Source organism: Lathamus discolor, chromosome 1, assembly GCF_037157495.1.
Source record: "Lathamus discolor isolate bLatDis1 chromosome 1, bLatDis1.hap1, whole genome shotgun sequence".
NCBI classification, from domain to species: Eukaryota; Metazoa; Chordata; class Aves; order Psittaciformes; family Psittacidae; genus Lathamus; species Lathamus discolor.
Genome location: NC_088884.1, coordinates 73,364,176 through 73,390,932, shown reverse-complemented (window position 1 = coordinate 73,390,932; position 26,757 = coordinate 73,364,176). Strand labels below are relative to the sequence as shown.

At 39.0% G+C, this 26,757-nt stretch overlaps 2 protein-coding genes across 9 annotated transcripts in view; one reads left to right on the top strand and one right to left on the bottom strand.

Moving 5' to 3' along the window:
- GLT8D2 (glycosyltransferase 8 domain containing 2) overlaps positions 1–6,343 on the bottom strand; it is a 17,130-nt gene extending 10,787 nt beyond the window's left edge. For 2 of the 6 annotated variants that reach the window (XM_065680037.1, XM_065680043.1), the window contains exons 1-3: positions 3,035–3,127; positions 2,053–2,097; positions 503–598 (exon numbers count right to left, since the gene is read on the bottom strand). In XM_065680037.1, coding sequence (XP_065536109.1) covers positions 503–598; positions 2,053–2,097; positions 3,035–3,092 — 199 coding nt within the window. In that variant the 5' untranslated portion in view covers positions 3,093–3,127. Of the gene's footprint in view, positions 1–502; positions 599–2,052; positions 2,098–3,034; positions 3,128–3,148; positions 3,170–3,969; positions 4,093–4,123; positions 4,515–6,200 lie in introns of those variants that run through there. The other 4 variants (XM_065680068.1, XM_065680059.1, XM_065680049.1 and 1 more) reach the window with 4 other exon arrangements.
- HCFC2 (host cell factor C2) lies at positions 5,906–26,757 on the top strand. 3 transcript variants are annotated; one of them, XM_065680001.1, is made up of 16 exons: positions 5,909–6,402; positions 8,493–8,641; positions 9,033–9,193; positions 11,031–11,239; positions 11,720–11,804; positions 12,857–12,960; positions 13,585–13,773; positions 15,016–15,201; positions 15,600–15,703; positions 16,674–16,836; positions 17,820–18,020; positions 19,222–19,292; positions 20,531–20,662; positions 22,039–22,224; positions 22,443–22,728; positions 23,795–26,757. In XM_065680001.1, the coding sequence occupies exons 1-16, from the start codon at positions 6,237–6,239 to the stop codon at positions 23,818–23,820; spliced, it is 2,418 nt and encodes an 805-aa protein (XP_065536073.1). In that variant the 5' UTR covers positions 5,909–6,236; the 3' UTR covers positions 23,821–26,757. The 3 variants fall into 3 exon arrangements, with proteins under 3 accessions (XP_065536062.1, XP_065536073.1, XP_065536083.1); XM_065680011.1 differs by having other exon boundaries at positions 5,912–6,231; XM_065679990.1 differs by lacking the exon at positions 23,795–26,757 and having other exon boundaries at positions 5,906–6,402; positions 22,443–23,784.

Below are 26,757 nucleotides of genomic sequence, written 5' to 3'. Positions count from 1 at the left end.
ATTTACCACCAGACCAACCACATCAACCCTAGTGGGTTTATGTCACTATAAAAATTCCAGCAAAATCTGATGATCTATCTGAAATGAATAGCTAGGCTAAGAGCACTCCCACAGGGACAAGTTGTGATCAAAGTTTATTACCACTCAACAACTGCAATGCTGTTCAGAACAAATAAGGATATACTCCAGCTTCCATCTACATGGAATAAAAATCTGGCTAAAACAATCTGGATAAAAAATTAAAAAATCTGGATAAAAAATAAAAATCTGGATAAAAATCTGAATCAGAATGACAATTATTAGTCATCACTATCAGTCTCCTACTATTTTATTCAAGTAATTCAGAAGAAAAAATTCTGCATCCCAGACCATATGCAACAGTGTGAGTAGTTCATCTACTGCAGGGAAAATAGGATTCGGTAAGACAAAAAGCACTGTTCAAATGAGGAAATAAGGAATATAAAACAAGAGCATAAATGAAACAGAAGTACAAGTCATTTACCTGTTTCATTCTTTAATGCAGATGGCACTTGGTGAACTTTATTATACAGGATGGCGCATACAGTTAAGACAAGAAGTAACAGTAAGATCTGGTTAACTGAAAGAAAAGGGAGAATTTGTTGACCGTCAGTATTATAGCTAATTCCAAGCACCTTTTTAAAACCAAAATCCAATTTGTAACCAGCACATAACATAACCTGTATTTGCTGTGTTTATCAACTTCTGCTTCCCCATTATTCAAGCTAAAAAAAAATTATGGTAAAAATATAATAGTATCTCTCCCCCATTGCAATAATTTCCAATTATCTGATTTCCATGGATAACTTGCTCACTAAAATCATCAAGCTCCTAATATAGATGGGTTATCCATACTAGGAAATTCACACTTTTCTGAGTTTTACCACAGCCAAACTCTCTTTTCTTGACTAGCTCACTGTTTCTCATCACAGGACTTCAGGAGTTCATTATTTTTACCTAGCCCTTTCCCTCTCTCAGGCTTCCCTCATAAAGCTTCAAACACAGGAGAATTTTTTTTTTCCAGTTTCAACATTCAGATCTTCAAGGTGTATTTGAGAAAAAAACTCTAAAAATCTAGGAAAAGAAACCCAGCATGCTACTAAAGCCAGAAATGATCCAAAATTTTTGAAAACACAAATATTTTTATGTGATTAATTAGTAAAATCAAAACAAAGCATGCAACAGCAAAGACCTTGCTGTATACTGTGATCTGCAGTTCCTACCACACTGTCTTGTACAAGTTTAAGTCATTCAACATAAACCAACAATAAGCTCATACCAGGACAGTTCATTGACTACAACAGGGAAGGAAAACATTGCTATCGTCAGCAGTTACCTTGATAATGGGAGGTTTGTTGGGTTTTAGTTTTTTTTGCATCAGACACTTTGTTACTTTTGCACGACTATAAAAAAGATTTAAGGTGTACAAAAAAGCAAAGGGAACAGAGTTTTGAACTACTCCAATCAAAACGGCCACCTGGCCAGAACTGGGCTTGAGAATAAACTGAAACTGGTAAACATATGTCACCAAACTTGCACCCATTTAAGCCAGCTGAGGAAATAGCCCATTGCCTTTGGAGAAATTTGGGTGCATAACTGCAGGCACACACTGGTCCAGTTTCAGTCACTGATCCTGACAGTTGATGAAAGCACCAAATTTCTCGGGGCCACACCTCATTTGCAAGTACGAGCAGTGTTAAAGTGCAGAGTTCTGTAAAAAAACACAGCTTCAGCGCTATGGGCACAACCCACATGAAACCAGCAGCTACCTGCACTCTTAGTGGGAAACTGCAGACCCCTGTTGTCATGCAGTAAAGCAAGAAGTAATTTTAAATTAATGGGATTTATGGCTGTAATGATCTGACTTAGTTAACAAGAAAAGTCTTATCTGTATACTGAAAGTTAAGCACAATATAGCAAAACTAGAACTATAAATTTGCATGCAACTGTAACAACAGTTGCATGAGAAATTGCCTTTAACATTTCTGTCCTCTTTTAAAAACAGATATTTCAAATGTTTTTAATCTGTCTTACTTTTCTTTAAAAGAGCCATGTGTCCTGTTGGATGAGAACTGTGATCTGTGGTAAAATAAAAATAAACAATTTTTAAAGGAGAGAGAAAAAATCATTAACATCAGATGTGAATACTAGCAGTTATATCAGGGACAAGGGTTTGCACCATCAAATTTTACTACTGACCTGGTAAACCTGAACTCTATCTTTGTAAATAACTCTTTGAAACAAATAACTAACATTCTGGGTTAGAACTATTATGTATGCTAATTTAAGATACTAACAGGCTGAAAAGAACATCATTTTAATAAATTCCATCCAATCACCTACAAAGAAGTATTAAAACACTCCACTGGTGCAGTTTGTAAATACATTTGCCTCTGATTTCACTTAAAACATAGTGACAAATTATCTGGAGTATCTTTCCAAACATATGGGAATCTTATACCGGAGCAGCATCTTCCAGATTCTCATAAAATTTCAGAGCAATAGTGAAAATACTTTCTAACAGCAAAATACACTTCCACTAACAGTAGGGGAGGGGTGAGGGGTGGAAGAGCTTATGCAATGTGACTTGTATTTTAAGCACATTGTGATGCTGAAGAAAATGAGGTAGTCTTCTCCAAAACTGTACTTCTAAACTAGGCCCAAGGATGGCCATGACTTTCTGCCTGAGATGTCAAGACAGAATCTCTAAAACACAGGGTTAAGAGAAATTACATTCACTGGAATTCTGAACCCAAACCTACTGTTAATGAAAAAAAAACAAAAAACCCCAAACAAAAACAACCAAACAAACCACAAAAAAAAAAAAGCAACAAAAAAAAAAATACAAAACCAACAAAGCAAACAAACAGAAAAACAACCCACCACCAAAAAAAAAAACCCCAAAAAACCCCAAATACCAGACAAAAAAAACCCCAAACAACTCAACAGTAAGAAACAGCACCCGAAGTTGGTGCAGGGGGTGTGGGGAGGGGGAAATACACCCATGTGATCTAACCTTTATGCAGTGGTAGCTGTATATAAGAGAGAACCCAATTTTCCCTGTTTCCATGCATCCAGACATAGACACATTACAGCATACATAAGGATATACAGCGGTTTCTATGCATACATAAAAATTATTCCGACTCCCTGAGAAAGCAGACGAACAGCAAGAATTCTTGAAATCTGAGTCACAAAACTGACTGCTTCTCATTGGTTAATGCTCAAGATCAGGCAGCATCCTAAATTAGTCTCTACTTCGACTAAAAAGTTAAATGACAATAATACATTAAAAAGCTAAGATAAAAAGCACTTGTATTTGCACGTATTTAGGTCCCAACAAATAACTAAAATCATACTGAGAGGAGTATTTCTAAAGCTCTTTCGAATCTGCAGTACTTATCTACATTCTAGCAGCCCATTCGTTTCATGTGGCATTAATTTACACAGACAGGAAATCAAGCTTATCGGTCAAAAAAAAATCAAACAAAAACCCATTGCCAAGAAAGCCCTTCTCTCATGCATTACACATAAGCATTGTCTTCTTATCCATTTTATATGTTTACTCATTTAGGCAAGCAGAGAGACAGCAGAACTCCCTACACTCTTGGAGGAACTTTCTAACACCACTTTAGCAAATCACAATCTTCCACTGATTTCCATAGAGCTGAGTACTATCTTTTAATTAACACTTGTAATGATAGTCACAAACAGTACTGACGATCATGGCAAGATGCAAGTTGGGTAGCCACAGCTTCATGATACCTTCAGAAATTATTAAATCAATATAAACTGAATCATGTTTTAAACTTTAAGATCCAGACTCAGACAGACTCTCATACAAGTTTGAGTTCTAAAACTACAGCATTCCTAAGTCTCAGAAACTCAAGATTGATTACCCACTGATTTTTAAGGAAAGAAAGGAATATTTGTTCCCCTGCAAATACTTACTCATTTTTCCCTGACTGTAGACATTAGTTCCTGGAACCTGGCAGCCCCTAACTCAGTTGCCAAGTCCTGTAACAAAATGAGGGGCTGCAGAAGGGAAAGCTCAGAAACAGTGACATTACTGCTTAGATATTTCCTGCTTAATTAGTCTTTTTACCTCTTCAAAGCAGCACAGTATTCGGGACTCCTCTCTCCTGAAGAGCTGTAGAGCTATTTACTGGGATCCTAAATAGCCCACAGATGTAAGCACTCTTGCCAAAGCTTTCTTGACCATCAACCTCCTTTGAAGTCCCCCGCACAAGGGCCTTACAGGGCACAGTAACAGTTTTAAGCTTCAATTCCTTTTTCAGACTCTTCAAAGTTTACTTTGGAGTTGTGCTGGTTTTCTCTCTCTGCTGCTGAGGAATAGCACAGGGTCCAGACGCTGCACTGCAGGAATGAGAGCCCATAAACCACTTCCAGATGTGTAGAATGATGATGCAGCCCCAGATCTGGCAAACTTGCCTCAGAGCTTCAGCTAGCAGATTGCAAACAAATCCCTTAAGACATTTTGTCTTAAGGGGTGGGGGAAAGAGAAGGAAACAAAACCTTCCAGAAGTTACTTCAACAGCTTAAGTTGCAGGTTAGGCTTCTAGTCATTATTTTATGGTCAATGTGAACAGATCACTAGTGTGCAAGAGCCAAACAGCATGCCAAAGTTTTTACAGTATCTGTTTGCAGAGTTCCTGCAAGCCAAAAGCCAGTGAAAACTTGGAAAATTCAACTCTGCACACGCATTTTTACTCAAACCATATAATTTCCAAATCCTTGAGCACTCAGGGGAACCTGAATCCACAGATCTGGTTTAGATTCAGAGGGATCTTAGATAAAGGTGACCAGCACATGTTGATACGTTGCCTCCTAAGCTCTCCTGAATGCTATTGCGGTTTTATTTCTACACCACTTATTTCATTCAGATTTTCTCCTTCCCTTCTAGGAGCCTCCCTTCTATACAATAATGCAGTTCTTTTACAAGACTTTCATGAACACAGAAAGGAGTAATAGTCATCTTCAATTCTAAACTATTTTTAGCATGAGGCAGTGCAAAACTTAAAAAGCATTCAGCCAAAGTTTTAAAAATCTGAAAGTATTTTAAATGAAATTTGTTGTTCCATTTGTAGGAACTGAAAAAGTGAGTTTTCAACTGAAAATGTCTCAAACATGCCGAACCGTATTACTTGTGACTGATTTCGTACAGAAATACAGGTTTTGCAGAGCTGCCTTAAGGAAAATTAAATGAAGAGCTATACATACAGCTATGGGCTTCATGTAGATGGTCACAATGATTCGTAATTTGTTTGCACTACGTTATTTTGTTTAAACTCTATTAAGCTTGTGTTCTCCGAAAATCCACCCTTGCTGGTTTTTTCTCCCATCCGTGTCTCTCTGCATCTGAATCAACCCAAGAAACACACGGGCGTATGAGCCTGCAGCATTGGGACCACCTAGCAGCAATGCTTACATTACTGGCACCTCAGTAGCACCTTTAGACCTCCTTCAGCCTCAGCCGTTTTTATTCTCATTTAACACCCCCCTCACACAGGAAAGACAGCAGCTTCCACCCTGCAAAATGAGATCTTCAGGTTTACTCAGATTACCCGCCGTTAACTGTAGAACTGAAACCTTCGTTTCTATTCTCAGCCCTCAGCGCTTGAGCAGCAACTCATTTCTCTCTCATACACGTATCTCGCTGGCAGCACACCTCGCCTGCCACTAGCGAGGTAGAACAGACAAATAACGCTACACGCTCCTGAGGGTTTGAAGGCACAGCTGGGTGTCCTAAGCTAAATAGCCGTGGTGACCGCGCACCTCAGCACTTCTGAGGCGGGTGCCCTGCAGGCAGGCTCGCCTCTGCCATGTGCACTTCACAGGACACCAACGAAGCCAGGCCGAGTCTCCTGAGGGGCGGAGAGAGCGCTGTGGCAGACGCGGCTGCGGCACAGCCCGAGGGTGAGCTCAGGGCGGCCTCCGAGTCTCTGCCTCGGCCGGGAACAAGAGGCAACTCCTCCTCTGCGGCCCCCGCCACCGAGGGGCACAGGCCAGCAGCCAGCAGGCACCCACTGCCTGGAGCAGACCCACGACAACACCTCCATTGCAGGGACGAGGACAACCGGTTAACGGTCACCCGCCCCGCCACGGCCGTCACGTGACCCACGGCGGCACCCCGCCGCTCCCCCTTCCCACCGCCTGCCTACCCCGGCCGCGCAGTGCATTGTGGGAGTGGCGGTAAGATGGCGGCGGCCGCCGCTGGGCTGAACTGGAGGCGGGTGTCTTCCTTCACGGGGCCGGTGCCGCGCTCCCGCCACGGGCACCGCGCGGTCGCCATCCGCGAGCTGGTCATTATCTTCGGGGGCGGCAACGAGGGCATCGCCGATGAGCTGCACGTCTACAACACGGGTGCGCGGGGCGGGGCGGCGGGCATGGAGAGCGCCGGGCGGAGCCGGCGCTCTGAGGCGGCAGGGGAGCGCTAGCGGCGGGGCTGTCATGTTCGCAGCCGCCGCCGCTGGCACCGGCCTCCTCGCAGTAGGGCGATCGCTCTCCGAGCTTCTTGCCGTCCTCCCGGGCTGCCGTGGACGGTTGAGCTGCTGATGCTGAGGGGACTGCGGGCGGGATGCTGAAGGGCTGCCTGGAGCCGAAATGGGAGGGGAAAGCGGGGAAGTACGCCTGGGCGAGGGTTCTCCCGGGGTTGTGCAGCGCCTTGGTTGATGCTGTGGGGATGATGCCCCTTTCTCGGAGGACAGGAACCTGGAAAATCGTTCTGTGTGCCTTGCGTCTGTTCTGCTTTCCTAGTTCCTAGTCCCTCGTCCTGGGGTGCAGAGCCTCCCCTGGCAGGTCTCGGCTAAATGACTGCAGGCTGGATTAGTTCCCCATGGGTGTCCAGAGCCCCCTTCTTCTTCCCTCTGGTGGCAGTTTACGAGAGCTGAACACGCTGAAACAAATCTGGGTTAGAAAAGCGAACATGTTGGCACTGGGAGCCTTTCCAAACAGGAAGCTGCCCAAGACCGATTTTATTCGTGAAAGATTAGATGCCTGAGTACGTACTGTACGGGATACTGGATGAAGCTGGAAAACTTCTGTGTGATTTCAGATTTTGGGCTGCTGGGCTTCTCAGTCAGCCGCTGTTAGCCGCTTGTGCAGCGTACCAAAAGCATGAAAGTGAGACCATGTTAACTAGCCTTTTAATTTGCCAGCTTATAAGAACATTAAACAAATATTCTTATCATGCTATGTCCCTCCTTCCCCCAGTCTATCCCCTCCACCACCCCCCCCCCCCCCAAAAAAAAAAAAGTGATGGTATTTTGGCTGAGTGTTTTTGAGGTAAAATCTGGCAGCACAGACATGTTTTGAGGGTAGTTTATTAGTGGAAAATGCTTACTGATAGAGTTCTTCCAAGCAGGTATTTCCATATAGCTTAAAGATCTGCTGTACTCAGTTACATTTTGGGGGCAGAAAAGAAAAATCTCTTAGTCTTTCTGTTTTGATGAGTAATCTAAAGAAAGCTTTTAGATAGCACAGTTATACTGTCTAACGGAACAGAGGTTCTGATGGGTGCCTTCTGAGTGAATCTTAACATCACTTTATTTTTCTGCCCAGGAAAAATAAGAAAGTGTTTCCTATTTGCAGCAGTGACGAAAAGCATCACAACTTGGTTGTTCCAGTTCCCAGAGGAGTGTTTGGCCCAAACTGACCTTTTTTTTTTTTTTTTTCTCTGGTGGCTAAGATGCAGGGTTATGACCTGAGCTGCTTGAATTTGGGATGTCATCATTGGTTTTGCTATGAGCGTGATGACTTCTGGGGAGCTGGCACCCAGTAAAGGCGTCTTAATCCCTTGAAGCAATGTTCATTCGTAGCTTCTAATTTCACACTTTTCCTCTTTGTGCTCATGTAAAAAGCTTAGGAAAAAGGAGGCAGCGTCTCCTGTAATTCTTTAATTCCAGAACAGTTTAAACACCAACATGCTGGATCAGGCAGTCTCCGTTGCTCTTTCTTGCTTCTTTGCCTCTCCTCTCCCATGTATCAGCGCAGTGCTCTGGAGATACTAACACGGGTCCCAGAACACTGTAATTAACATTCAATAGCACTATTAAGTCCAGGCACATTGCTATACTCCTGTAGCTCTAATAATTCTGTTTCTAGGGCTTGCTCCCTCTGAGTTAATGTAGTTATCTCTCTTGTGTGGAACTGCACTTACGTTCCTCATTAGCCTTTTTTTTTTTTTTTTTGGCAAGTCTATTGAAATTGCTGGGTGACCCTTGGTAACTGACTTATTACAGAGACCTCATGTGCTCATTTACCGATTGAGTAAGATAGGCTTGATAGAGGTATTTGCTTTCCTTTTAATAGAATTATTACTTTTTTTTTTGTTAAAAAGTTAGTGTTAAACAGCCCATTCACAGTTATCTACAGGTAAAAGGTAATTCTTTAGAAAGCAGAGGTGTTTAAAAATACTTTTTTTCTTTTTTTTTTTTTTTCCCTCTCTACTATAGTTACAAATCAGTGGTTCCTTCCTGCTGTAAGGGGAGATATTCCTCCAGGCTGTGCAGCACATGGATTTGTTTGTGATGGCACGAGAATACTAGTTTTTGGAGGAATGGTTGAATATGGAAGATACAGTAATGATTTATATGAATTGCAGGTATGAAATGTATGAAGATGTTTCAGTTCTGAGGACTAATTTATATATTTATGAGCAAACACATTTTATATTGCCAGCTGCAGAGGAGAGTTAGATGAGCTTTGCTGTGCTCCAGGAAGAATAAACTCTTTGAATAGATTCTGAAGATGGAGAAAATATAAATAACTTTGAAAAAGAGACTTCCATCTAGTCTGAATAAAGTATAAAGTATTTGATGTTTTATAAAGGCTAGCTTCTGTCTGTCCCTTTTAATATCTATATTCTAAGAAAAGCCCAGCATTCCCTTAAAAATAATTCAGAAAGTATACGAGTCTTAATATTATCTGTATTCTGTTGACTATGAACAACTATAAATGAAGGTATTTCTGAATATGTTTTTCTTATCTTTAAGGCAAGTCGATGGCTTTGGAAAAAAGTAAAACCTCAAGCTCCTTCCACTGGATCACCGCCTTGTCCTCGACTTGGCCACAGCTTTTCTTTATATGGTAACAAGTGCTATTTGTTTGGTGGCCTGGCAAATGAAAGTGAGGATTCAAATAATAATGTTCCCAGGTATGCTGCTTTGGTTTGAATTCAATGTCTTTAAAAAAAAAAAAAAAATAATTACTAGATAGGCAACTTCAAAGAGGAACGTTCTAGGGAGGCTGGCCTACATATCAAGTACTCACGTTTGGATTATATGTGCAATGGAGGGGTTACGTGCTAAGAAGCTTACATATTTCTTCTGCTAATCCCACAACACTGACTGACAGCCCTGCCGCTTTCGGAGGGAAACCTGAGTAGACTTTGGCCTTTTTCTTAGTACTTTGGGTGATGTTTTTAAGAATGGCTTGTTTGTTAGAATTACTTAAATCAGCAGTCTTACAAATCACCAGGGAATTCACAACAGAAGTTTACTCTATAATGCTGTAGAAAACAGTCATGAATTCATCTCGAATTTTTTAAAAGTAAAAGCTGAAGTTGCCTTTATTTGGCAAACAGCACTATAATAACGGTACACCCTCAGCAGGTTTGCCAACAACACCAAGCTGTGTGGTGTGGCCGACATGCTGTGGGAAAGGAATGCTGTCCAGAGGGACCTGGACACTCTTGAGAGGTGGGCCTGTGCAAAACCCATGAAGTTCAACAAGGCCAAATGTGGGTCCTGCATGTGGGTCGGGGCAGTCCCAAACACATGTGGGTCAGCGTGGAGACTGGATTGAGAACAGCCCTGCGGAGAAGAACTTAGGGTGTTGTTCAATGAGAAACTGAACATGAGCTGGCTTCAGTGACCAGCAGGTCGAGGGAGGTGATTCTGCCCCTCTACTCTGCTTTGGTGAGACACACCCCCGTCAGAGTATTGCATTCAGCTCTGGGGCCCTAACATAAGATGGACATGGACTTCCTGGAGTGAGTCCAGAGGAGGCCACGAAGATGCTCAGAGGGCTGGAGCACCTCTCCTACGAAGACAGGCTGAGAGAGCTGTGCGTGTTCAGCCTGGAGAAGAGAAGGCTCTGGGGAGACCTTAGAGTAGCCTTCCAGTCTGGAGAGGAACTTTTTTACAAGGGCATGTAGTGACAGGACAACGGGGAATGGCTTTAAACTGAGAGAGGGCAAATTCTTCCATGTGAGAGTAGTGAGGCACTGGAACAAGTTGCCCAGAGAAGTTGCGGTTTCCCCATCCCTGGAAGTGTTTAAGGCCAGGCTAGATGGGGCTTTGAGGTGTCCCTGCCCATGGCAGGGGGTTGGACCTACATGACCTTTAAGGTCCCTTCCAACCTATTCTGTGATAATGCTAAAGTTTTATATCCACATTCACCTGCAGTTCAGAGAGCTTATGTACACTGAGCTATGAACTGGTAATTTTAAGCTCAGTAAGCAAGAGGTATCTGGTGTGAATGCCAAAATTCAGTGACCATTATCTAAAAGTAACTTGCCGATAGATTCATCAACAAATGGCTAATTGTCTGTTGGCCAGCCTGAAGATATCAGAAACAGCTTCTTTCTACCTTTGTTGCCTTAGAGTTGCAGAAATTAATCTCTAAATGTGAGAAGTAAATGATGATGTGGGACAACTTTGCAGATTATTCCAGGTTTGTCCATATGTAGCCATTTCTGCTACAAACGTTTTTTTTGCCAATGTTTAATGTTTCTTTCATGTAATACAGTGTATCAAGTATGATACAAAAGCATGTTTTCTTAGAGGCCATAAGTTATGGTAGTTCACTTTTTGTTATAAATCCGTTTAGTTTTGGTAGTGTCCACAGCGCCATCAGATGTTTTGAGATTTTTTAAATTCTACACTCTCCCAAGACTGAAGTCTGTGATACTTGTAAGGGGTCAGGGTTTAAAGCTCACTTGTAATCTTGCTTATAAGTGAATTCTTTATACTTTGACAATAATACCCTAGATATTTAAATGATTTCTATGAACTGGAGCTGCAACACGGTTCTGGCGTTGTCGGCTGGAGTATTCCTGTGACCAAAGGGATCTTGCCATCTCCACGAGAATCTCACACAGCCATCATATACTGCAGAAAAGATTTGGGAAGTCCAAAGATGTATATTTTTGGAGGGATGTGTGGTTGTCGGCTTAATGATCTCTGGGAACTTGACATAGGTAAGTTGATGAGCCACTAGTAGTCAGTGCAGAGGCCTTACAGGCTAAGAGAAAAAATTATAGTATATAATGATTAATGGCATGACGTGGTGCAGATATTTTTGGGACTTACACCATAGTGTTAGCCTTTTGGAATTAAATACATATAGCATTGTTTGCACATATTATCTTTACTGGTTTTGGTTACACTGTGAGATTATTTCCATAGAGTGCTTTAAAGACTGTCAGTATGATAACCAAGCTGAACAACCATAAGGAAACCATAACGTATCTTTCTGATAAACTGATTAGCAATTAGTTTTCCTGTGATTTTTAAAAGAAGCTTTAAGTGCTTATTATTGCACCTTCTTTCTTAAAATCGCCATTTAAAGAAGGTGGAATTCTGTTTTGTTGAATGTTAAACGTATGTTCCATCCTGAAATTCAGGTAGTGAACTACACAGCAGCACTTTTTTGAATAGCTTTATTCTTTTTCTTTTAGAAACCATGACCTGGTCAAGACCAGAAACTAAAGGAACAGTACCACTTCCTCGCAGTCTCCATACAGCCAATGTAATAGGAAACAAGTATGTCTGTTGTTAAAAGCTCAGCTCTAGAAAGGTACACCTAGTAGGAGAATGATGATGTTTATCCACTACTGCTCAGTATAAACCATCAGCCCTGTAGAGTACTCTTCTGCTTCTATTACACTATCTCAGAGGAAATGTGAAAATACCATTGTTAACTTAAGGGTATCAAGCTGTCAGTGTCCATTTAGCAGGGTAATCTGCCTAGCCCACAAGTAGCTTTCCTGGCTTCTTCATGCATTCTGGAGCAGTCTCAGCTGGACCTGAGCTGGCTCTGTCAGGAGACAACTTGAGTCCCTCTGTGTCTGTGACACAGTGAACTAGCTAAACAAAGAAAATGCTAAAGGGCGGAACTACTTCTCAGTAAAACCTTTGCACATTTTTATGGGCCAGTTTTTCTGTACTCTTTCTCATTACTTCTTGCCGTTATGGTTTGGTGGATAGCATTGATAAAATGGGCTTTTAAACATGGGTTTCAGTCCATTTTATATTAGTTTACAAGCTGGTATGAGGAGTCAGAGACAAGGGAGGAAGTAAGCATGAAAGCTTTCCATCTTATGATCCAACAGCTTCTTTTTATTATTTACTAAGATGTTAATAGTTTGTAGCCTGCATTATGTTTTTAAATTTTGATATCTGACTTAGATACTGGTCCTCTAATTTTAGAAGGGTTTATTTAGAAGTCTGCAGTAAAGGGTTGTAGAAATCCTGTGTGTACATGTGTGATTTTTGGAGAGTATTGTCAGTTTTGTGGTTTGTAAAAAGACACAGTATTAACTTCTGTTTCTGAGAAATTGTTGGAGTAGTTTTGGGTTTATTTGTTTGGTTGGGGTTTTTTAATCAGTTAACTTACTCAAAAGTTTCAGAAGGTGAATGTCTGCAACAATACTTTCTAAAGAGAGTAGACACAATAAAATCTGCTGTAAACCAGAACTGTGAAGCACTGGATATTTTCTGTTTTGTCCTAGTTTGAGAGAGCACATGCAGCAGATCTAGATATTAATTGGCTTTTCTTGTCTTTTTCCCCTCTTCCTTCTTTTCCTGTATTTCAGAATGTATGTTTTTGGTGGATGGGTTCCACAGTCAGCAGGAGGTGAAATTTCTGCTCATGATGGTGAATGGAAATGTACCGGTTCATTTTCTTATCTTAATTTGGGTTAGTGTTTCTGCCTTTCTGGGAGTGGGCATTTGGAATTAATACTTTCATAATGGAATGGAGTAAATATTTTGAATATCCTGAGAAAACGTTTAGGATACACAGTTGTAATCCTGGCTGACTAAAGAAGATGCCATTTTATTTTATTTTATTTTTTTTTTTACATCTTCCTTAAGAAATTGTTATTTTAATTAGTAATACTTTTCTTCAAACATTCAGCAGGTTTTCTTCTGCAAATCTTTGTTAATATGACTTTAATACTCAGTGATATAAATACTCCTCCTTCATTTATAGAAGAACACAAAAGACAGATCCTGAAATGAATTTTTTCTAAATGCACTGTCCCTGAATCCTCAACTTCTGATCTTGTATTTGCCTGAGACAGACAACCAGAGGTCAGAAATTCATCCTGTATTAACTGATTGTATCTTGCAAACTAATTGGAAAGTGACTCTCTCATTGTAACATTGCAAATTTAAATGCAATTGTGTAGAAAACCAGAGGTGATTTATTTTCTTTTCTCTGAGCAGTTAAGTGTATTAACCTTAACAGAGTGTATTAACATCTGCTTTGCTTGTTTTGGAAGACATCTAGAAACTAAATCTTTTGAGTTTCATTCACTAGATACCACAGAATGGATAGGTCTGATCTCAGATTGCCAGGAGGACAAAAGTAACTTGTTACCAGGGCCAAGAGCAGGACACTGTGCTGTAGCAGTTGGCACTCGTCTGTATATCTGGAGTGGTAGAGATGGTTACAGAAAAGCTTGGAACAATCAAGTCTGCTGCAAAGATCTTTGGTACCTTGATACCGGTGAGTCAGAAATAAGTGACTTGTACTATGTTCCAAATTTTATTATTATGTGGGAAGCTGGCATCATTGATGAACACAACATCTAAAGCTGTAGCAAACTCAAAGATTGTTTAGATCTTAAACCTGATTTAAATAAACCATGCTTCAGTGTTGTTTGAAGGCTCCAGCTCAAACTGAAAAGTAGGAAGGCTTGCTTAAAGCCTCTGAAAGAACTTTGTGGCTAGATTCTTCATTGTATGTCATAGTAGATACAAGGTGCTAAAGGGTTTTTAATCTAAACTCAGGGTTCCTGGCCTCTCTTCTTAGTGATCTTTTCTGCTGCTACTTACTCTTTTTTACCAAACCCCTGCTTCTCTTGGGATCATTGCTGCTGCTGCTGCTGCTACCTCATCTCTTGGACTATAAAAAGATACTGCCAAATCTGAGAAAGGACCAAATTGTTCCTGGGTCTTAAGGGAATTCTGGAGCACCAGTCACTCATTGGCTGGCTTGATGGCAGAACACTGAAATGGTACTGGGAGAGAGGGAACTAGAATAGTACTTCTGGGAGGGAATTGTTGCCCGCTCAAGCGGTAACATGAGAATAGTTACTGGAGATTATGAAACATTTAGGAGATTGGGTTTGGTTTGGTGTTTGGTTTATGTTTGTTTTGGGTTTTTTTTTTTTTTTTAATCTTCAGGGAGGTCAGAAAATGGGAAAAAAAAAAAAATAGCAGGGGAGGTATGTGCTTGAGAGTGCAGCCTAGTCAGCCATGAAGGCAAGTGGGAGGAGCAGGTCATAGGTATTGAATTATGCCTAGACTTCAGCCTCTGCAGGAGAAGTTTTAAGGGGAAGTTCACTTTAGCTCCTGAGAGCAAGAAAAAAGAAAGCACAATCTTCTGTGAATCCCTTCCTGGAATGCATAAAGCTTTAGGAGGCAAAGAGCTGCTTGCAGCCTTTTAGGAAGGGATAAGGATCTCTTCTCTCTGTAATCCCTATAACAATGTATATACAAACAAAGACTTAGTGGCAGCAGAAGAGCTATTAAAAAACCCAAAGCATTAAAATTTAAGCATTTTTGAAGACTTACAGTTCTCTGACTTGACTTACTACCTGTGACAACTGTTTCTTTTTGAACATGGTATATATTGTGTATTGCAAAAAAGGGACTATTGATTTGGCTTGCATTATATAGGTATTTCTTAAACTGATAAGGACGACAATTTTAAACATGCCATGTGTATTTTATTGGTTTTTTATAGAGAAACCTCCAGCACCATCACAGGTACAGCTGATTAGAGCTACAACCAACTCTTTCCAGGTGAAATGGGATGAAGTACCTACAGTTGAAGGCTATCTTCTTCAGTTACATGCTGACTCACCAGTGCCACCAGCGGCCGGAATACCTGGTACTGGGGTTCCTGAGACATCAGTGCTGAGTCCGCAAGGTAGTAGTCAGATCATAATATGCTAATGTTTGTGCTAAGGTAGAGGATTGCACAAATAAGCAATTTTTAAATATGATTTTGAGACACATAGACCCTGTTTCTTTGGTTATTCCCTAAATGCAAGCATTGTGATTATGGAAATCTCAGCTTTAACTTCTCCTTGTCAGTTATGGCCATCTGTCTGAAGGTATTTGTACAGTGCTGGGCACAATTTGAGAAAGGAAACAATGAGGAAAGGATTTTATCTGGCTGTTTGGCTATGCAGTTTCATTAGTCTTACAACCAAGTCTTCCTTCAGGCAGCTTTGGGTCTCCCTCTTGCTTACTGGAATAGATTCCAATGATCATAATGTTAAGCTTTATGTAACTGATTGGAATTTGCTTTTGTTTACCTGAAAGGTGGCTCTTCTCTACGTCAAAGTCCACAATCATTGCCTAATGTCCCTTATCCAGAAATGAAGGCGGATCATCCCAGCCAAACAAATAATGTCATTCCTAATAATGTAAGTGTAAACTGAAAACTGCTTCTAAGTGGCAAAGCAGTATAGGAAGCAGGAGAACTGCCAAAACACTTTCTCAGTTTTATAAGTCCCTCCATACTTCTCAGGCCTTAGAAAAAGATCCAGATCCAACAAAAAAAGACACCTGCTGCAGTAGTTATGTCTGTTTTCTTATGTCCTTTTAGTTTTACGATTGGCAGTCTTCCTTGTAATCAAGAAAGGAAAATGCAACTGTATTGACTTCTAGAATGCTAACTGGAAGCCTGATATCTGTAGAAATATAATTCACTCTCAGTGTTGGTGAAATTAATGTGGGAGGCAAAAAGGAAAAGCATATTCCTTCTTTGTTAGTGTTTTTATGCTAGCCTGCTTAATTGTATGTGCCTACTACAGAATAAATTCAGTTATTACCTATTCTAGTTGTGCAGTTGTGCGTGTTCCACTGTTGCAGATTTAAAAGAATGAGGGAGGACAAACTGGCTAAAGAATTACATTTTTAGAAATGTAGATAATTTCATAATTGGGTTAAGGCCTCAGGTCTATATGGGATTCATAGTGTGTTCTTGTAGAAAACACATGTAGAAGTACTATAAATTTTACTAACAGTAGAATTATCCTAAGCATGTGCCAGGAACGCAAAGGTTGAAAACCTCTGTAATTGTGATTTCTCCCATTCCCTCAAGTTCCTTCAAGAGACTAAATGTATGCATCAGTGAGCTTCTATACAATAAACAAAGGTGAGCTCACTCTCAGGTAAAATTTAGTATGTGTCAGGGACACTTCCAGGCCAACCTACAGTTTGAGTCTTTGTTTTAGCTAAGATGATGTGGGTTGTGAGGGTGGTTCTTGATTAAAATGTTAGGGGGATTTGTTGGAGGATTTTTGTTGGTTTTGAGCGTTTTCATGCCATGTTTGCAACTGACATTTCTGAACTTTGCAGTTAAACATTTAATAAATTTGTTGTTTTGGTTAGGTCCAAGTTTCCCTTGCATCCAACTCATTATTAAAAGTAGAAGGAAAAGAAAAGGTTGCAGCACCTGAAAACAAGATTACACATGAGACTATGAAAAACCATGCAGATGCTACAGGATTCAAAGAATCAAATGCCCCTTCTCTTTTGCCTGTTTGTACTTCAAGTAAGATGACTGTAGAATAAAAATTAATCAAAAATTGAGAGTTAAAATTAGTCTCATAAACATAGATTATATCTGTCTTGCAGTTTGTTTGAGGCCTTTGTAGTTTAAATAAACCCCAGCTTGTGCTACTTATTACTATACGTATTTTTAGATGATACGAGGAAAAATGAAATCTTAAGTTGTTTGAAGTGTTGCAAGGGACATGAAATTTTCAATATAATCATTATTATGATAGCAAATGCATATCTTTAAACATAAATAGCTGTTTTTAACATCAAAGAACAGTCTGACAGGACCAGATTAATTTTACAGCATTAAGGTAAAAGTAACTCCAGGCTCTCTTTGACACTACTTCTGTCTGTTAATCGTGAAAAGCTATTAGCTGATGTAAAATTTCAGGCAACATAGGGAGGAGCAGATTTCCCTTTGACTGTAGAGGAAATAGAAGACGAATAGGCACTGATACAGCTGTTGTACTGAAGTGCCTTAAGTTCAGTGTGGTGAATCCAGAATCACCTGATCTTTATATTTGTCTTTCATGTAATTTATAGATTGTTTCTTCACAGTGTAATTTAAGTATTATGTGGAAATTTTGAATCTTAGTGCTAAGTTAGAAACAGATGTTCCACAGTAGTTAATCTTCAGCTGATGGTTCCAAATCTGTGATACTGATTTGTGTGGATACTTTATATTAGGATTTTTTTCAAATTAATAATTTTGTAACCAAATAGATATAAAATAGCAAGCTTAAAACAAATGAAATCATTGTTTTAATTGAACTGTTTACATATACCTGTTTATGAGCATGCAGACAGACTCTTGTTAAGTTACAGACCTAAAGAAAGCAATTAATATAATCAGATCTGTTCTAATTTGAATCTGAGCTAAACGCTGGTTTTAAATGGAACTGAAGCTGTTAGATGAAGTTGAGATTTGGTGTTACCAATATTGAATTCTGGTTAATATTCTCTTTTTTTTTTAAGGTCCTCAAACTTCAGCAAATGTAGGTGAATTACATGACTTGGATAAACAAACTGTAAATCCTGATGCTTCTGTATCCAGTACTGTCTCCAGCACACAAACTATGGTAACCCAGCAGGCTGTTAAAACTGAATCATCAAGTACAAATGGGGCAGTTGTTAAAGATGAAACTTCACTAACAACATTCAATTCAAAATCTGAAGGTTTGAAATGTGTTTCACATACTGTATTTTGAGCCATATATATCTAAGGCCATCAGAGTTCCTCTAGTGTGGTGGGATTCCCATCTTGACTGTGTTGGGACTGAGATAGGGCTTTGGGCATTGAGGACCTTGGGCAGCCTGGATGATCTCTGCTATGATTTAAACATCTTTTAAAATCAGGATATTCCTTTTATACCTTTGTAAACCACTTTGTTTCCTGTAAGTGAAAAGTCTGTTAAATCTGCATTTACACAGAAGCCAATTTTCTGAACAGCAGAGACATCCAGTTTTGGTGCCCATAGCACATTTGCTGTATTCAGTGATTGTCTGTTTATTCAGTCAGCAAAAGACTACAATTAGTAATCTCTGATTCTGATTTTAAACAATTGACCTCTGTAACAAGTATGGCCAGTTCACGTGCCTCACTCACCGCCAGTCGGATGTGGTGACCTCTTCAGTCTGACAGAAATAGCCAAAATAAGCGGTGATGCAGAAACTAAACATACTAGTAGTTTTTCAGGTTCTGTTTTTCAAGAATATCGACAGGCTGTGCTTGCTGTTGTTTTGAGTGTTAAGAACTGTATTCTCTTATTGATGCTGTGTGAGTAGTAGAATTTTTACCAAACAGTATATTCTATTTTAAAAGCAAACCCCAGAAACAGAAGTATAGAATTCTGATTTTCCCATGTGCTTATGTGCTTTGATTTCTTTTTAATTTTTTTAAGTTTCCATTTTGAATTTAATAAATGTTCTTTTTGTTAGGATTGTATAAGGATGACCTGCTTATGTTCAGCATTCAGACTGTATTGATGTCAGAGTGCATTCAAATTAAGATTTCATGTTTAGACTATTCATACAATGTTACCAGCATGTGCTTCGATCTAAAATTTAGTTTATTTGTTCACAAATACTGCATATTGATTTCATAATTCTATCACTTTTTAGTGTTTTATGAGTCCTGCCTTCTGTTTCTGTTATCTGTAGCAGCCTGCAATTCCAGGCTCTTACAATTGTTCTGTAAATATGATGCAAGCCACAATTAGCTGTCCATGCTATAAATAGAACTGCATGCAGAAGGAGTCTGAGACCTATTTTTGCAACAAATACTTGTAAATGCCTGTTGAGGTCAACTTTCAATACTCTGTGGGCTTTGTATTAAATTTTTCCTATCACTTAAGCTTTTTAAACTTTTTGTTTCTAGCTGCTGAAACTGCGTATGTCATGCCTTCAACAAGGGTCGGTTCTGGACAGACAAATGATTCGCACTCCTCTGTAAGTCTGAAAAAGTATAATTAAGTAGCTGTATTTATTGTTCTGTTGATTAGTTGCAAGGACTCTTCTGTTTTCCTTTTATTATCTCTCTGAAAGAAAAGCAATGTATATTTAGGGCTTGAAGTGAATAATACAGGAGTAAACATTTCTGTTGTAAAACTAATTGCATTGTGTGGGTTTGATTTGAGTCTAAGCAGCAGTTGTGTAGTTGGGAGGAGATCCAAGTATGTGTTCAGCTGTTGAATCATTTTTATCGACTGGCACAGTGGTATGGTTCTCTGCTGCATGATGTGCAAATGTAAAATGTTTTTTCTGTAATGGACAGCAGGATTTAAAGTGAAGTATGTATTACATCAGACTAGTGTTAGCTGCTGATCTGTAGGTTTGAAACGTTACTAAACTGATATCTTGATGTTTTTCCCTAGAGGAGATGGGGACTGGCTATGCAAGCTGTAAATACTGCCTGAAAAAGTAAATGCTTCCTATTTCACCCGTTTACAACTTAATGCATAAAACCAAGGTGCCATTGTTGCCACCAAAAGGGAGTAGCTTTTGGTAGCTAGTGGGAAGAAGCAGCTGCTGCTAAAGGGTTGGGGTGCTTTTGCCAAGAGCAGCTGCCACTCCTGCCCCTCTTCCATGCTAGCAGGACCATGGCCTGGCTGTGTGGGGCACACTGACCACCCCAGCACCCTCCCTGGTGCCGGGAGACAAGCAAGAAAGACAGTTTGTCTTTCTGGGTCAGTCAGGAACAGTTCCCATGCCATCCACCACCATCACCCCATGCCACAGCAGAGGCTCTGTTCTCAGCTGCAAGTGAGTTCAGCAGCACCTTGAAAGAGAGTGTGTTTGGGGCTGAGGTACAGCTGAATCCCAGGTAGAGCTGCTGACGTTGGACCATGTTGTGGAACTTCTTGACCTCTCGCAACTACATTCTGCTACAGACACCTAGTTCTACAGCTTTAAACTTCTTCCCATGCCTGTTTAAACTAGAACGTCAGAGGTGGCATCCCAACTGTTGGTTGGTTGTGGGGTTTTTTAAAATGATGGATTGTGTCTGTCAGTGTATTACAACCAGTTGGTTTTGAACAGTATTTTAACATATGCATATTCAATTCAAGCATAAGAAAGTAACACTGGTATAAAAGGGGGTTGTTTTTTACACATATTAGTCTTAACTTCTTGTTTTTACATTACCTTGAAGTATGGGTAGTCTACATAATGTGTTCTTCAAATACTAGAAAACTCCACAAAGACCACTGGTGAAAGCAAGAGACCGGCAGTGGTACGACGTTGGGATTTTTAAGAACAACAGTGCTGTGGTGAGCCAGTTCTACTTGCTGCCAGAGGAAACACTGAACATCTCTAACAAGGTAGCTGCTGATTCTTCTCTGACATAACTTGCACATACATATTTTGGAATCTGTTGCTTATATGGTTGACAACAAAATGTAGGATTCCTGATAACCACAGCAGGATCAGGTACTTGTAGGAGTCTTGTATTTTGTGACCCATAGTTCCTCATGTATTTTGCTCACCTTTTTTTTACCATTTCCTAAAACAGATGAATTTTCTTATGTTGTTTTTTTATGATAATATAGAACATCTTATTTTGCTATTGCTAATTCTTTACAGATTTCAATTTCTAGCCTTAGTAAAGAATTTTAAACTTAGTGAACTTTAAAACTAGTAAAAAATATTAAAACTAAACCCCAAAACAACAAAACCCAGCCCCCCCCCCCCCCAAAAAAAAAGACCCACAACTTTTAAATATGTTATTTCAGAACAGCTTTGAAACATTTCAAAGTTTCTTCTTTGTTTTCAGAATCTTTGCTTACCAGTTGTTAGAGATACTAATAAGACATAGGCTAGGCTGTTTAAAAAGACTAGATATGGAACTGTAGTGGGTTTTGTGTTAGATTTCTCTAACTTAATGTTGTTGCATGTATAAGCTTATCTATTAAAATGCCATATGTGTGAAACTTGAAAAAATGTTGCGGCTTTGATGGTGTTTAAATTAATGATATCCTGGTGAACTAGAAACGAAAACTGGTGGTTGTATGTTTCCTTGAGACAGAAACCAAAGAACATAACACTATTTGAAAGCACTTCACTAAAAAATATTGCACATCTTAGTTTTGAAGGGTGGTACATTTTACAGTGTTATCATCAATTGTGATGTCTTATACATTATTCAGAAGGAAAATACTTCTGTTGAATGTTTTAGTGATGCATCGATGCATATTTTAAACATGGAACTATAGTAGCAAGTAATGCTTCAGAAACATGTTTGATACTAACTTACAGTGCTTTTCTTCAAAAACATTTTGATTACCTGTGGTGCAGCTCCTAACCATAGGAATAACTGGTTTTGAAATAAAACTTTTTACTTTTTTAGGGCAGACAAGTCTGATATTTAAATCATCATAATCTGTACAGTTAGAAACGCTACTTTGCTTTTATTTTCCTAAGTAAAAATAGCCAAGAGCTTCAGTTCAATTTAAATGATTGAAAAATGGGGTTGGTTGGAGATGGAGTCTCATATTGCATCTTAGGTCAGCTGTTTTGAGGTGAGTTAATGCTTCAGTTAGAACTTTTTTGTAAATTCTGATTTAAATACAAAAATATTAGATTTTCAGCTTCAGTTGAACATATTAATCTCAATTTATCACTGCCCACTTTATATTTTTGTAGACTAATCATGTTTAGAATATTTTAAGAATTAACACAAATGTTGCTTTATTTTCAGATGGAAAGTGCAGATGTACCAGACTACAGATTACTTAAGAAACAGGATCTTTTCCCAGGCACAGTGTACAGGTTCAGAGTTGCTGCAATTAATGGCTGTGGTGTTGGGCCTTTCAGTAAAATCAGTGAATTCAAGACTTGCATTCCAGGTTTTCCTGGAGCTCCTTCAACAGTCAAAATCACCAAGGTGAGAAATAGAAGTAATTCTAGTTCTGATGTGTAAAATTCTCATCACAAGCTAAATCTGAAAACTTGGGCATTTTGCATTGCTCTCTGTATTATATATAATACATGATATATGTAAAGATATATGTAAATATTGATTTTTTTTATATATATATATATATTTTAAGTATCTAATGGGGTTACCTCCATAACCATCCCATTTTGTTCCTTTTTCTTCAGAGCGTAGACTGTATTCATCTTTCTTGGGAGCCTCCTGCTTCACCCTCTGGAAATATTTTGGAATATTCTGCCTACTTAGCAATCCGTTCCACACAGTTACAGGAAAACCCAAGTCAGCTTGTGTTTATGAGAATATACTGTGGTCTTAAAACTTCATGTATAGTGACTGCTGCCCAGCTTTCAAATGCTCATGTTGATTATACTTCCCGACCTGCTATAGTGTTCAGGATTTCCGCAAAGAATGAGCGAGGATATGGACCAGCGACGCAAGTTCGATGGCTTCAAGGTAAAGTCAGTGTCAGGCGCAGCATTTAAATGGAGGAAGTGGTGTATTGTGTCACTAGAACTAATGCTTCTCTGAGCAATGCACGTAAAGTTCCTGAAATATTGTTTTATTCCTCATAGAAGTTTTAAGAAAATTCAGTTGTTGAATTTGGCCTAACATTTTAAAAGCATTTTTGTTCACAAGCAAAGACAAGCAAGGACTGGAATGTTGATTATTGAGTCTTACCCAGCCCCTCAAATAATAAAAGCCCAGTATGTTTCCAAGTTCCTTGGGCTTCACTTCAGCTCAAAAGCTTTTTATTCTAATAAGAAGCAATCCAGTTACATGCATGGGTGTAATCAGGGTGTTTTTCAATCCTTCCCCACTCTTCACTAGAAGAATCTTTCATAATGTAAGGTGTGTTTTTGTGGGGCATGTACACTTTAAAGTGTACATTACAGCCAAAAGAGGTTTTGTCACCTTGTCCCCGTGCTTGAATATGTACAGGCTCATGATGAGTTGGGGATGGGAATGGATCTCCTGAAAATAAAGATTAGCTTTAAGCCTGATCAGTTCTGGCTCACCTTTTTAAGCAAGCAAATCCAGGTGCTCAAAACAAGAAGTTTTGCTTCCTTTGCCTTTTACCCCACTCCTTCCTCACTCTACCTTAGCTTTCTGGTAGCTGGGAGCTGGTTTTGCTCAGCCAGAGGTCCTGTGAGCATGGAGTAAGGTTAGGAAGGGCAGAGTGAGGGGAGTGTGCACGCTCCCTCAGGGAGCAATGAACTGTTGTATGGGTTTAGCTGACCTCTCAGTCTGTGGGCTGTGATCCCCAGGGGGTGGTTGAAAGCCAGCTGTTGAATACACCACTGCTTGTTTTCTGATCTTTTTTCTAAGATGGAGAGCAACAATGAAGAAGTTGTCTTCTGTAATGTGGAGTATTCCAGTGCTGGTTTAACCATTTAGTTAGCAAGGGGTTTGACCTTGATCTGTACCCCAGAACTCTGAAATAGTCATCGTTTGAAGGTGTTTGACCCTGTGTACAATGTGAAATTATGAAACATTTAACAATGTCTCCTTTGTTTTGCAGATATGAAAACATCAAGCTCCAAGTAGAAACAACATGATAAATCTCAAATTTCGAATGTAGTGTTTAATGTAACTCTTGTACTATTTGTAAATGCTACAAATATTTTATTTTTGCATTGTTTTTATCTTAAAAATATATAACCTTTTTTACGTTTGGAACATCAGCATTATACAGCCTTGCTCAGGTATGAGTACCATATAGAAGGTATATTGAGGATGGTGGGCTGGAGGACCATACTCTATCCAGCAGCTCTTTTTGGTAGTGATAGTTAAAATGTAAAAAAGACACACCTTCAGATTGAAAATGAATACATATATAATTGGCACATGCAGTAGTACTGAGGTAGAGTCCCCATGATTGCTACAGATCCTGCATAGGTAATTCATAAGATTTGGTATATGAGCAAATTCTGTTTGGTTTCAGTTCCTTATAGCACATTCTTCATTGCAGTGCCTGAGTACAAGGCAAAACCTTCCAGTTATTATATAGTAACTTAAAATGTATAAATATTTTAATATATACTTTTTTTGTAAAGAAGTGATTTTTCTACTATTTGTAACAAATATCTTAATCTTGAAAGATAGCCCCTGAAGATTTAAAAGGAAAAAGATAAAACTTAGTCATTTCTCTTACTAAGAAAACCGAAAATTCATTGTAAATGCACTACTACTATTTAGAACTATCCTTTTGTAGTTGTACAAATCTTAAACTTGTAAATACCAATGTTTACAAGAGACCTTTCTGGTCTTGGATTAAAACTTCCATGAGATTCATTCTCTTTTTTTCTTTTTTTTTTTTTGTTTTAAATCCATATGCTTTGCTTTTAGCATATGCTTGCTTTTTGCACTAATAATAACTTACCTCATTCCTGTGTTTGTAATCACTTGTGTTGCTTCCATCATGTTTCTGTAAGACTTCAATCTGAAAACGTTAACCAAAGTTTTGAATACATGGTAAGCAATTTTGCACATATTACATGGCAACTTTCAACATATTTATTCCAGTTAATCTTCTTAAGTGCTTGTTTGCTTTACCAGTATATTCTACCAATCAAGTTCAGTATCTCCCTTTTTACTATGCATCATTTTACATTAAGTAGCTAGCTGATGAATTCAACAAGCATTACTTCTAGGAATAGGTTGATCCATTCCTATGCTAAGAGGAAAAAAAAGTGTTCACAGTAGTGAAATAAAGGTAAACATTTTAAATGCTATTTATGTATCTATATATAAACCTATGTTTACCAAAGCGTAGAGGAAAATGGCTGAGTTGGACAAGGTCACTAGGTGAATAGATTGAGGCACCTAAATAAGATTTATTTTAAAAGAAAACCTAAATTATTTACTGTGCAATGAAGTTTATACTTTGCACTTTAATTTTGCCCCAAATGCCAAAAGACTGTATGTCAAGGTAGAATTTCTTGCCTCTGCCAGTTAAATTTGTCTTAAGAGCGTATGTAAATATATAAACTGAAACAAATGATGTGCCTGGTTTGGTGGGAGAAGGATCACTAAAATAGTAGAGATTTAACAGCTCCAGTATCCCAGAACAGACTTAATAGCCAACTTTTGGCTACCCTGAAAATCAGGGTTGTGATGGAAGTGCTGATACAGCCTTAATTGTCACAACACATCACATGCTATAATAGCATATAAAAAGTGCTGGGGACCATTAATTGCCATAATAGTGTTAATTGTGGCACAGGAGTAATACACGTGGGTTTGCTCCAGAGAAAAATCTTGTGTTTATGACAACGACAGATGCCCCACATTCACTTTAAACAGTGTTTATAGTATGAATGTATAGGACTTTTCCTGAAGTTAACTGGCTTTAAAATATTTGTGTTTTTAATGGTCCATTTCATCAATACCAATACTGTCTGATAACTGAAATAACATACACATGAACTGCTAACTAGAAGAATAGAACTTGGTTTTTCTCATTAGTACTGTGAAAGAAGCCTTTAGAGAAAACACTTGTGGCTTTGATTTTGTTGGTTGGTAGCTGTGATTGTAGAGTTGTTATTTAAGAATAAAACCTGTTGGGTATGTCTGGGTGGGGTTTCTTTGCACTTGGTTTCACATGCTTTGCACAATTTCTTTTTCAGTGGGTATGTCACAACTACCAAAGGGTAAAAGTGTGGCGTTTTCAATGAAAGTATAATTTCCTTGTAAGTGTGCTTTCTCCAGCTGCCCTGACATAAGATGTCACTTTTCTCCTCTTTGTCCAAGTTGGGTGACGTTGAATAGTGATCATACGCAAATCTTCAGTTCCTCACAGTTTTACTTTAAGATGAAATCGTGGTTCACACTGTAAAATACACTTTGTGGTCTGTTTTCAGAACTGTATTTATAACGTCTAAATCCCACCTGTTTGCCTATCTATCAAGTAGATATCAGACAAATACTGACTGTTTGATTTTTGAATTTGTTTGGAAGACTGTTGACATTGGCTCTTTGGGAATCCATGTTAGCCATTTACTTCCTATATTGCTAAAGGACATTGTAACAGAAGCTGAATCTATCAGATGACAGTATCCACATTGTAGACGTGTCTAGGTTTACTAAACTCCTTAGGGAAGTTGTGACTGTGTAAGCAGAGGTCATGCCAGTTACGGCAGACACGGCTACACCTTCACCTCAAGAATGTTCTTGTGAAAATGGAAATTAAGTGAACAATAACCTACACTTTGTGTTTTCAAAGTAATTATAGCAATATCTTCTGAATGTAGTTTGGAGTAGAGCACATGATCATGCCGTAAACTCTGAGGATATAATAAGTATTACTGTTGTTACCTGATATTTCAGGGTAGCGGCTTTGACGTGAACTTAGTCTTACAGCCTGTTACTTAATGACCTCTACAAGGAAACTGACATTTTGTACTATTCAAGTTGATCAGTCTTATTTCAGAGCGTTGTTTGTTCTTTGTAATAAAGTGGTTGTCCTATCAAACACATTGTAAA

Excerpts from the sequence above, each read along its gene's own strand:
- HCFC2 (XM_065679990.1), top strand. The coding sequence starts at position 6,237 with ATGGCGGCGGCCGCCGCTGGGCTGAACTGGAGGCGGGTGTCTTCCTTC. Across the intron at positions 18,021-19,221 it reads ATTCAATTCAAAATCTGAAG|CTGCTGAAACTGCGTATGTC; the intron begins GTTTGAAATGTG and ends TTTTGTTTCTAG. Across the intron at positions 22,225-22,442 it reads CAACAGTCAAAATCACCAAG|AGCGTAGACTGTATTCATCT; the intron begins GTGAGAAATAGA and ends CTTTTTCTTCAG.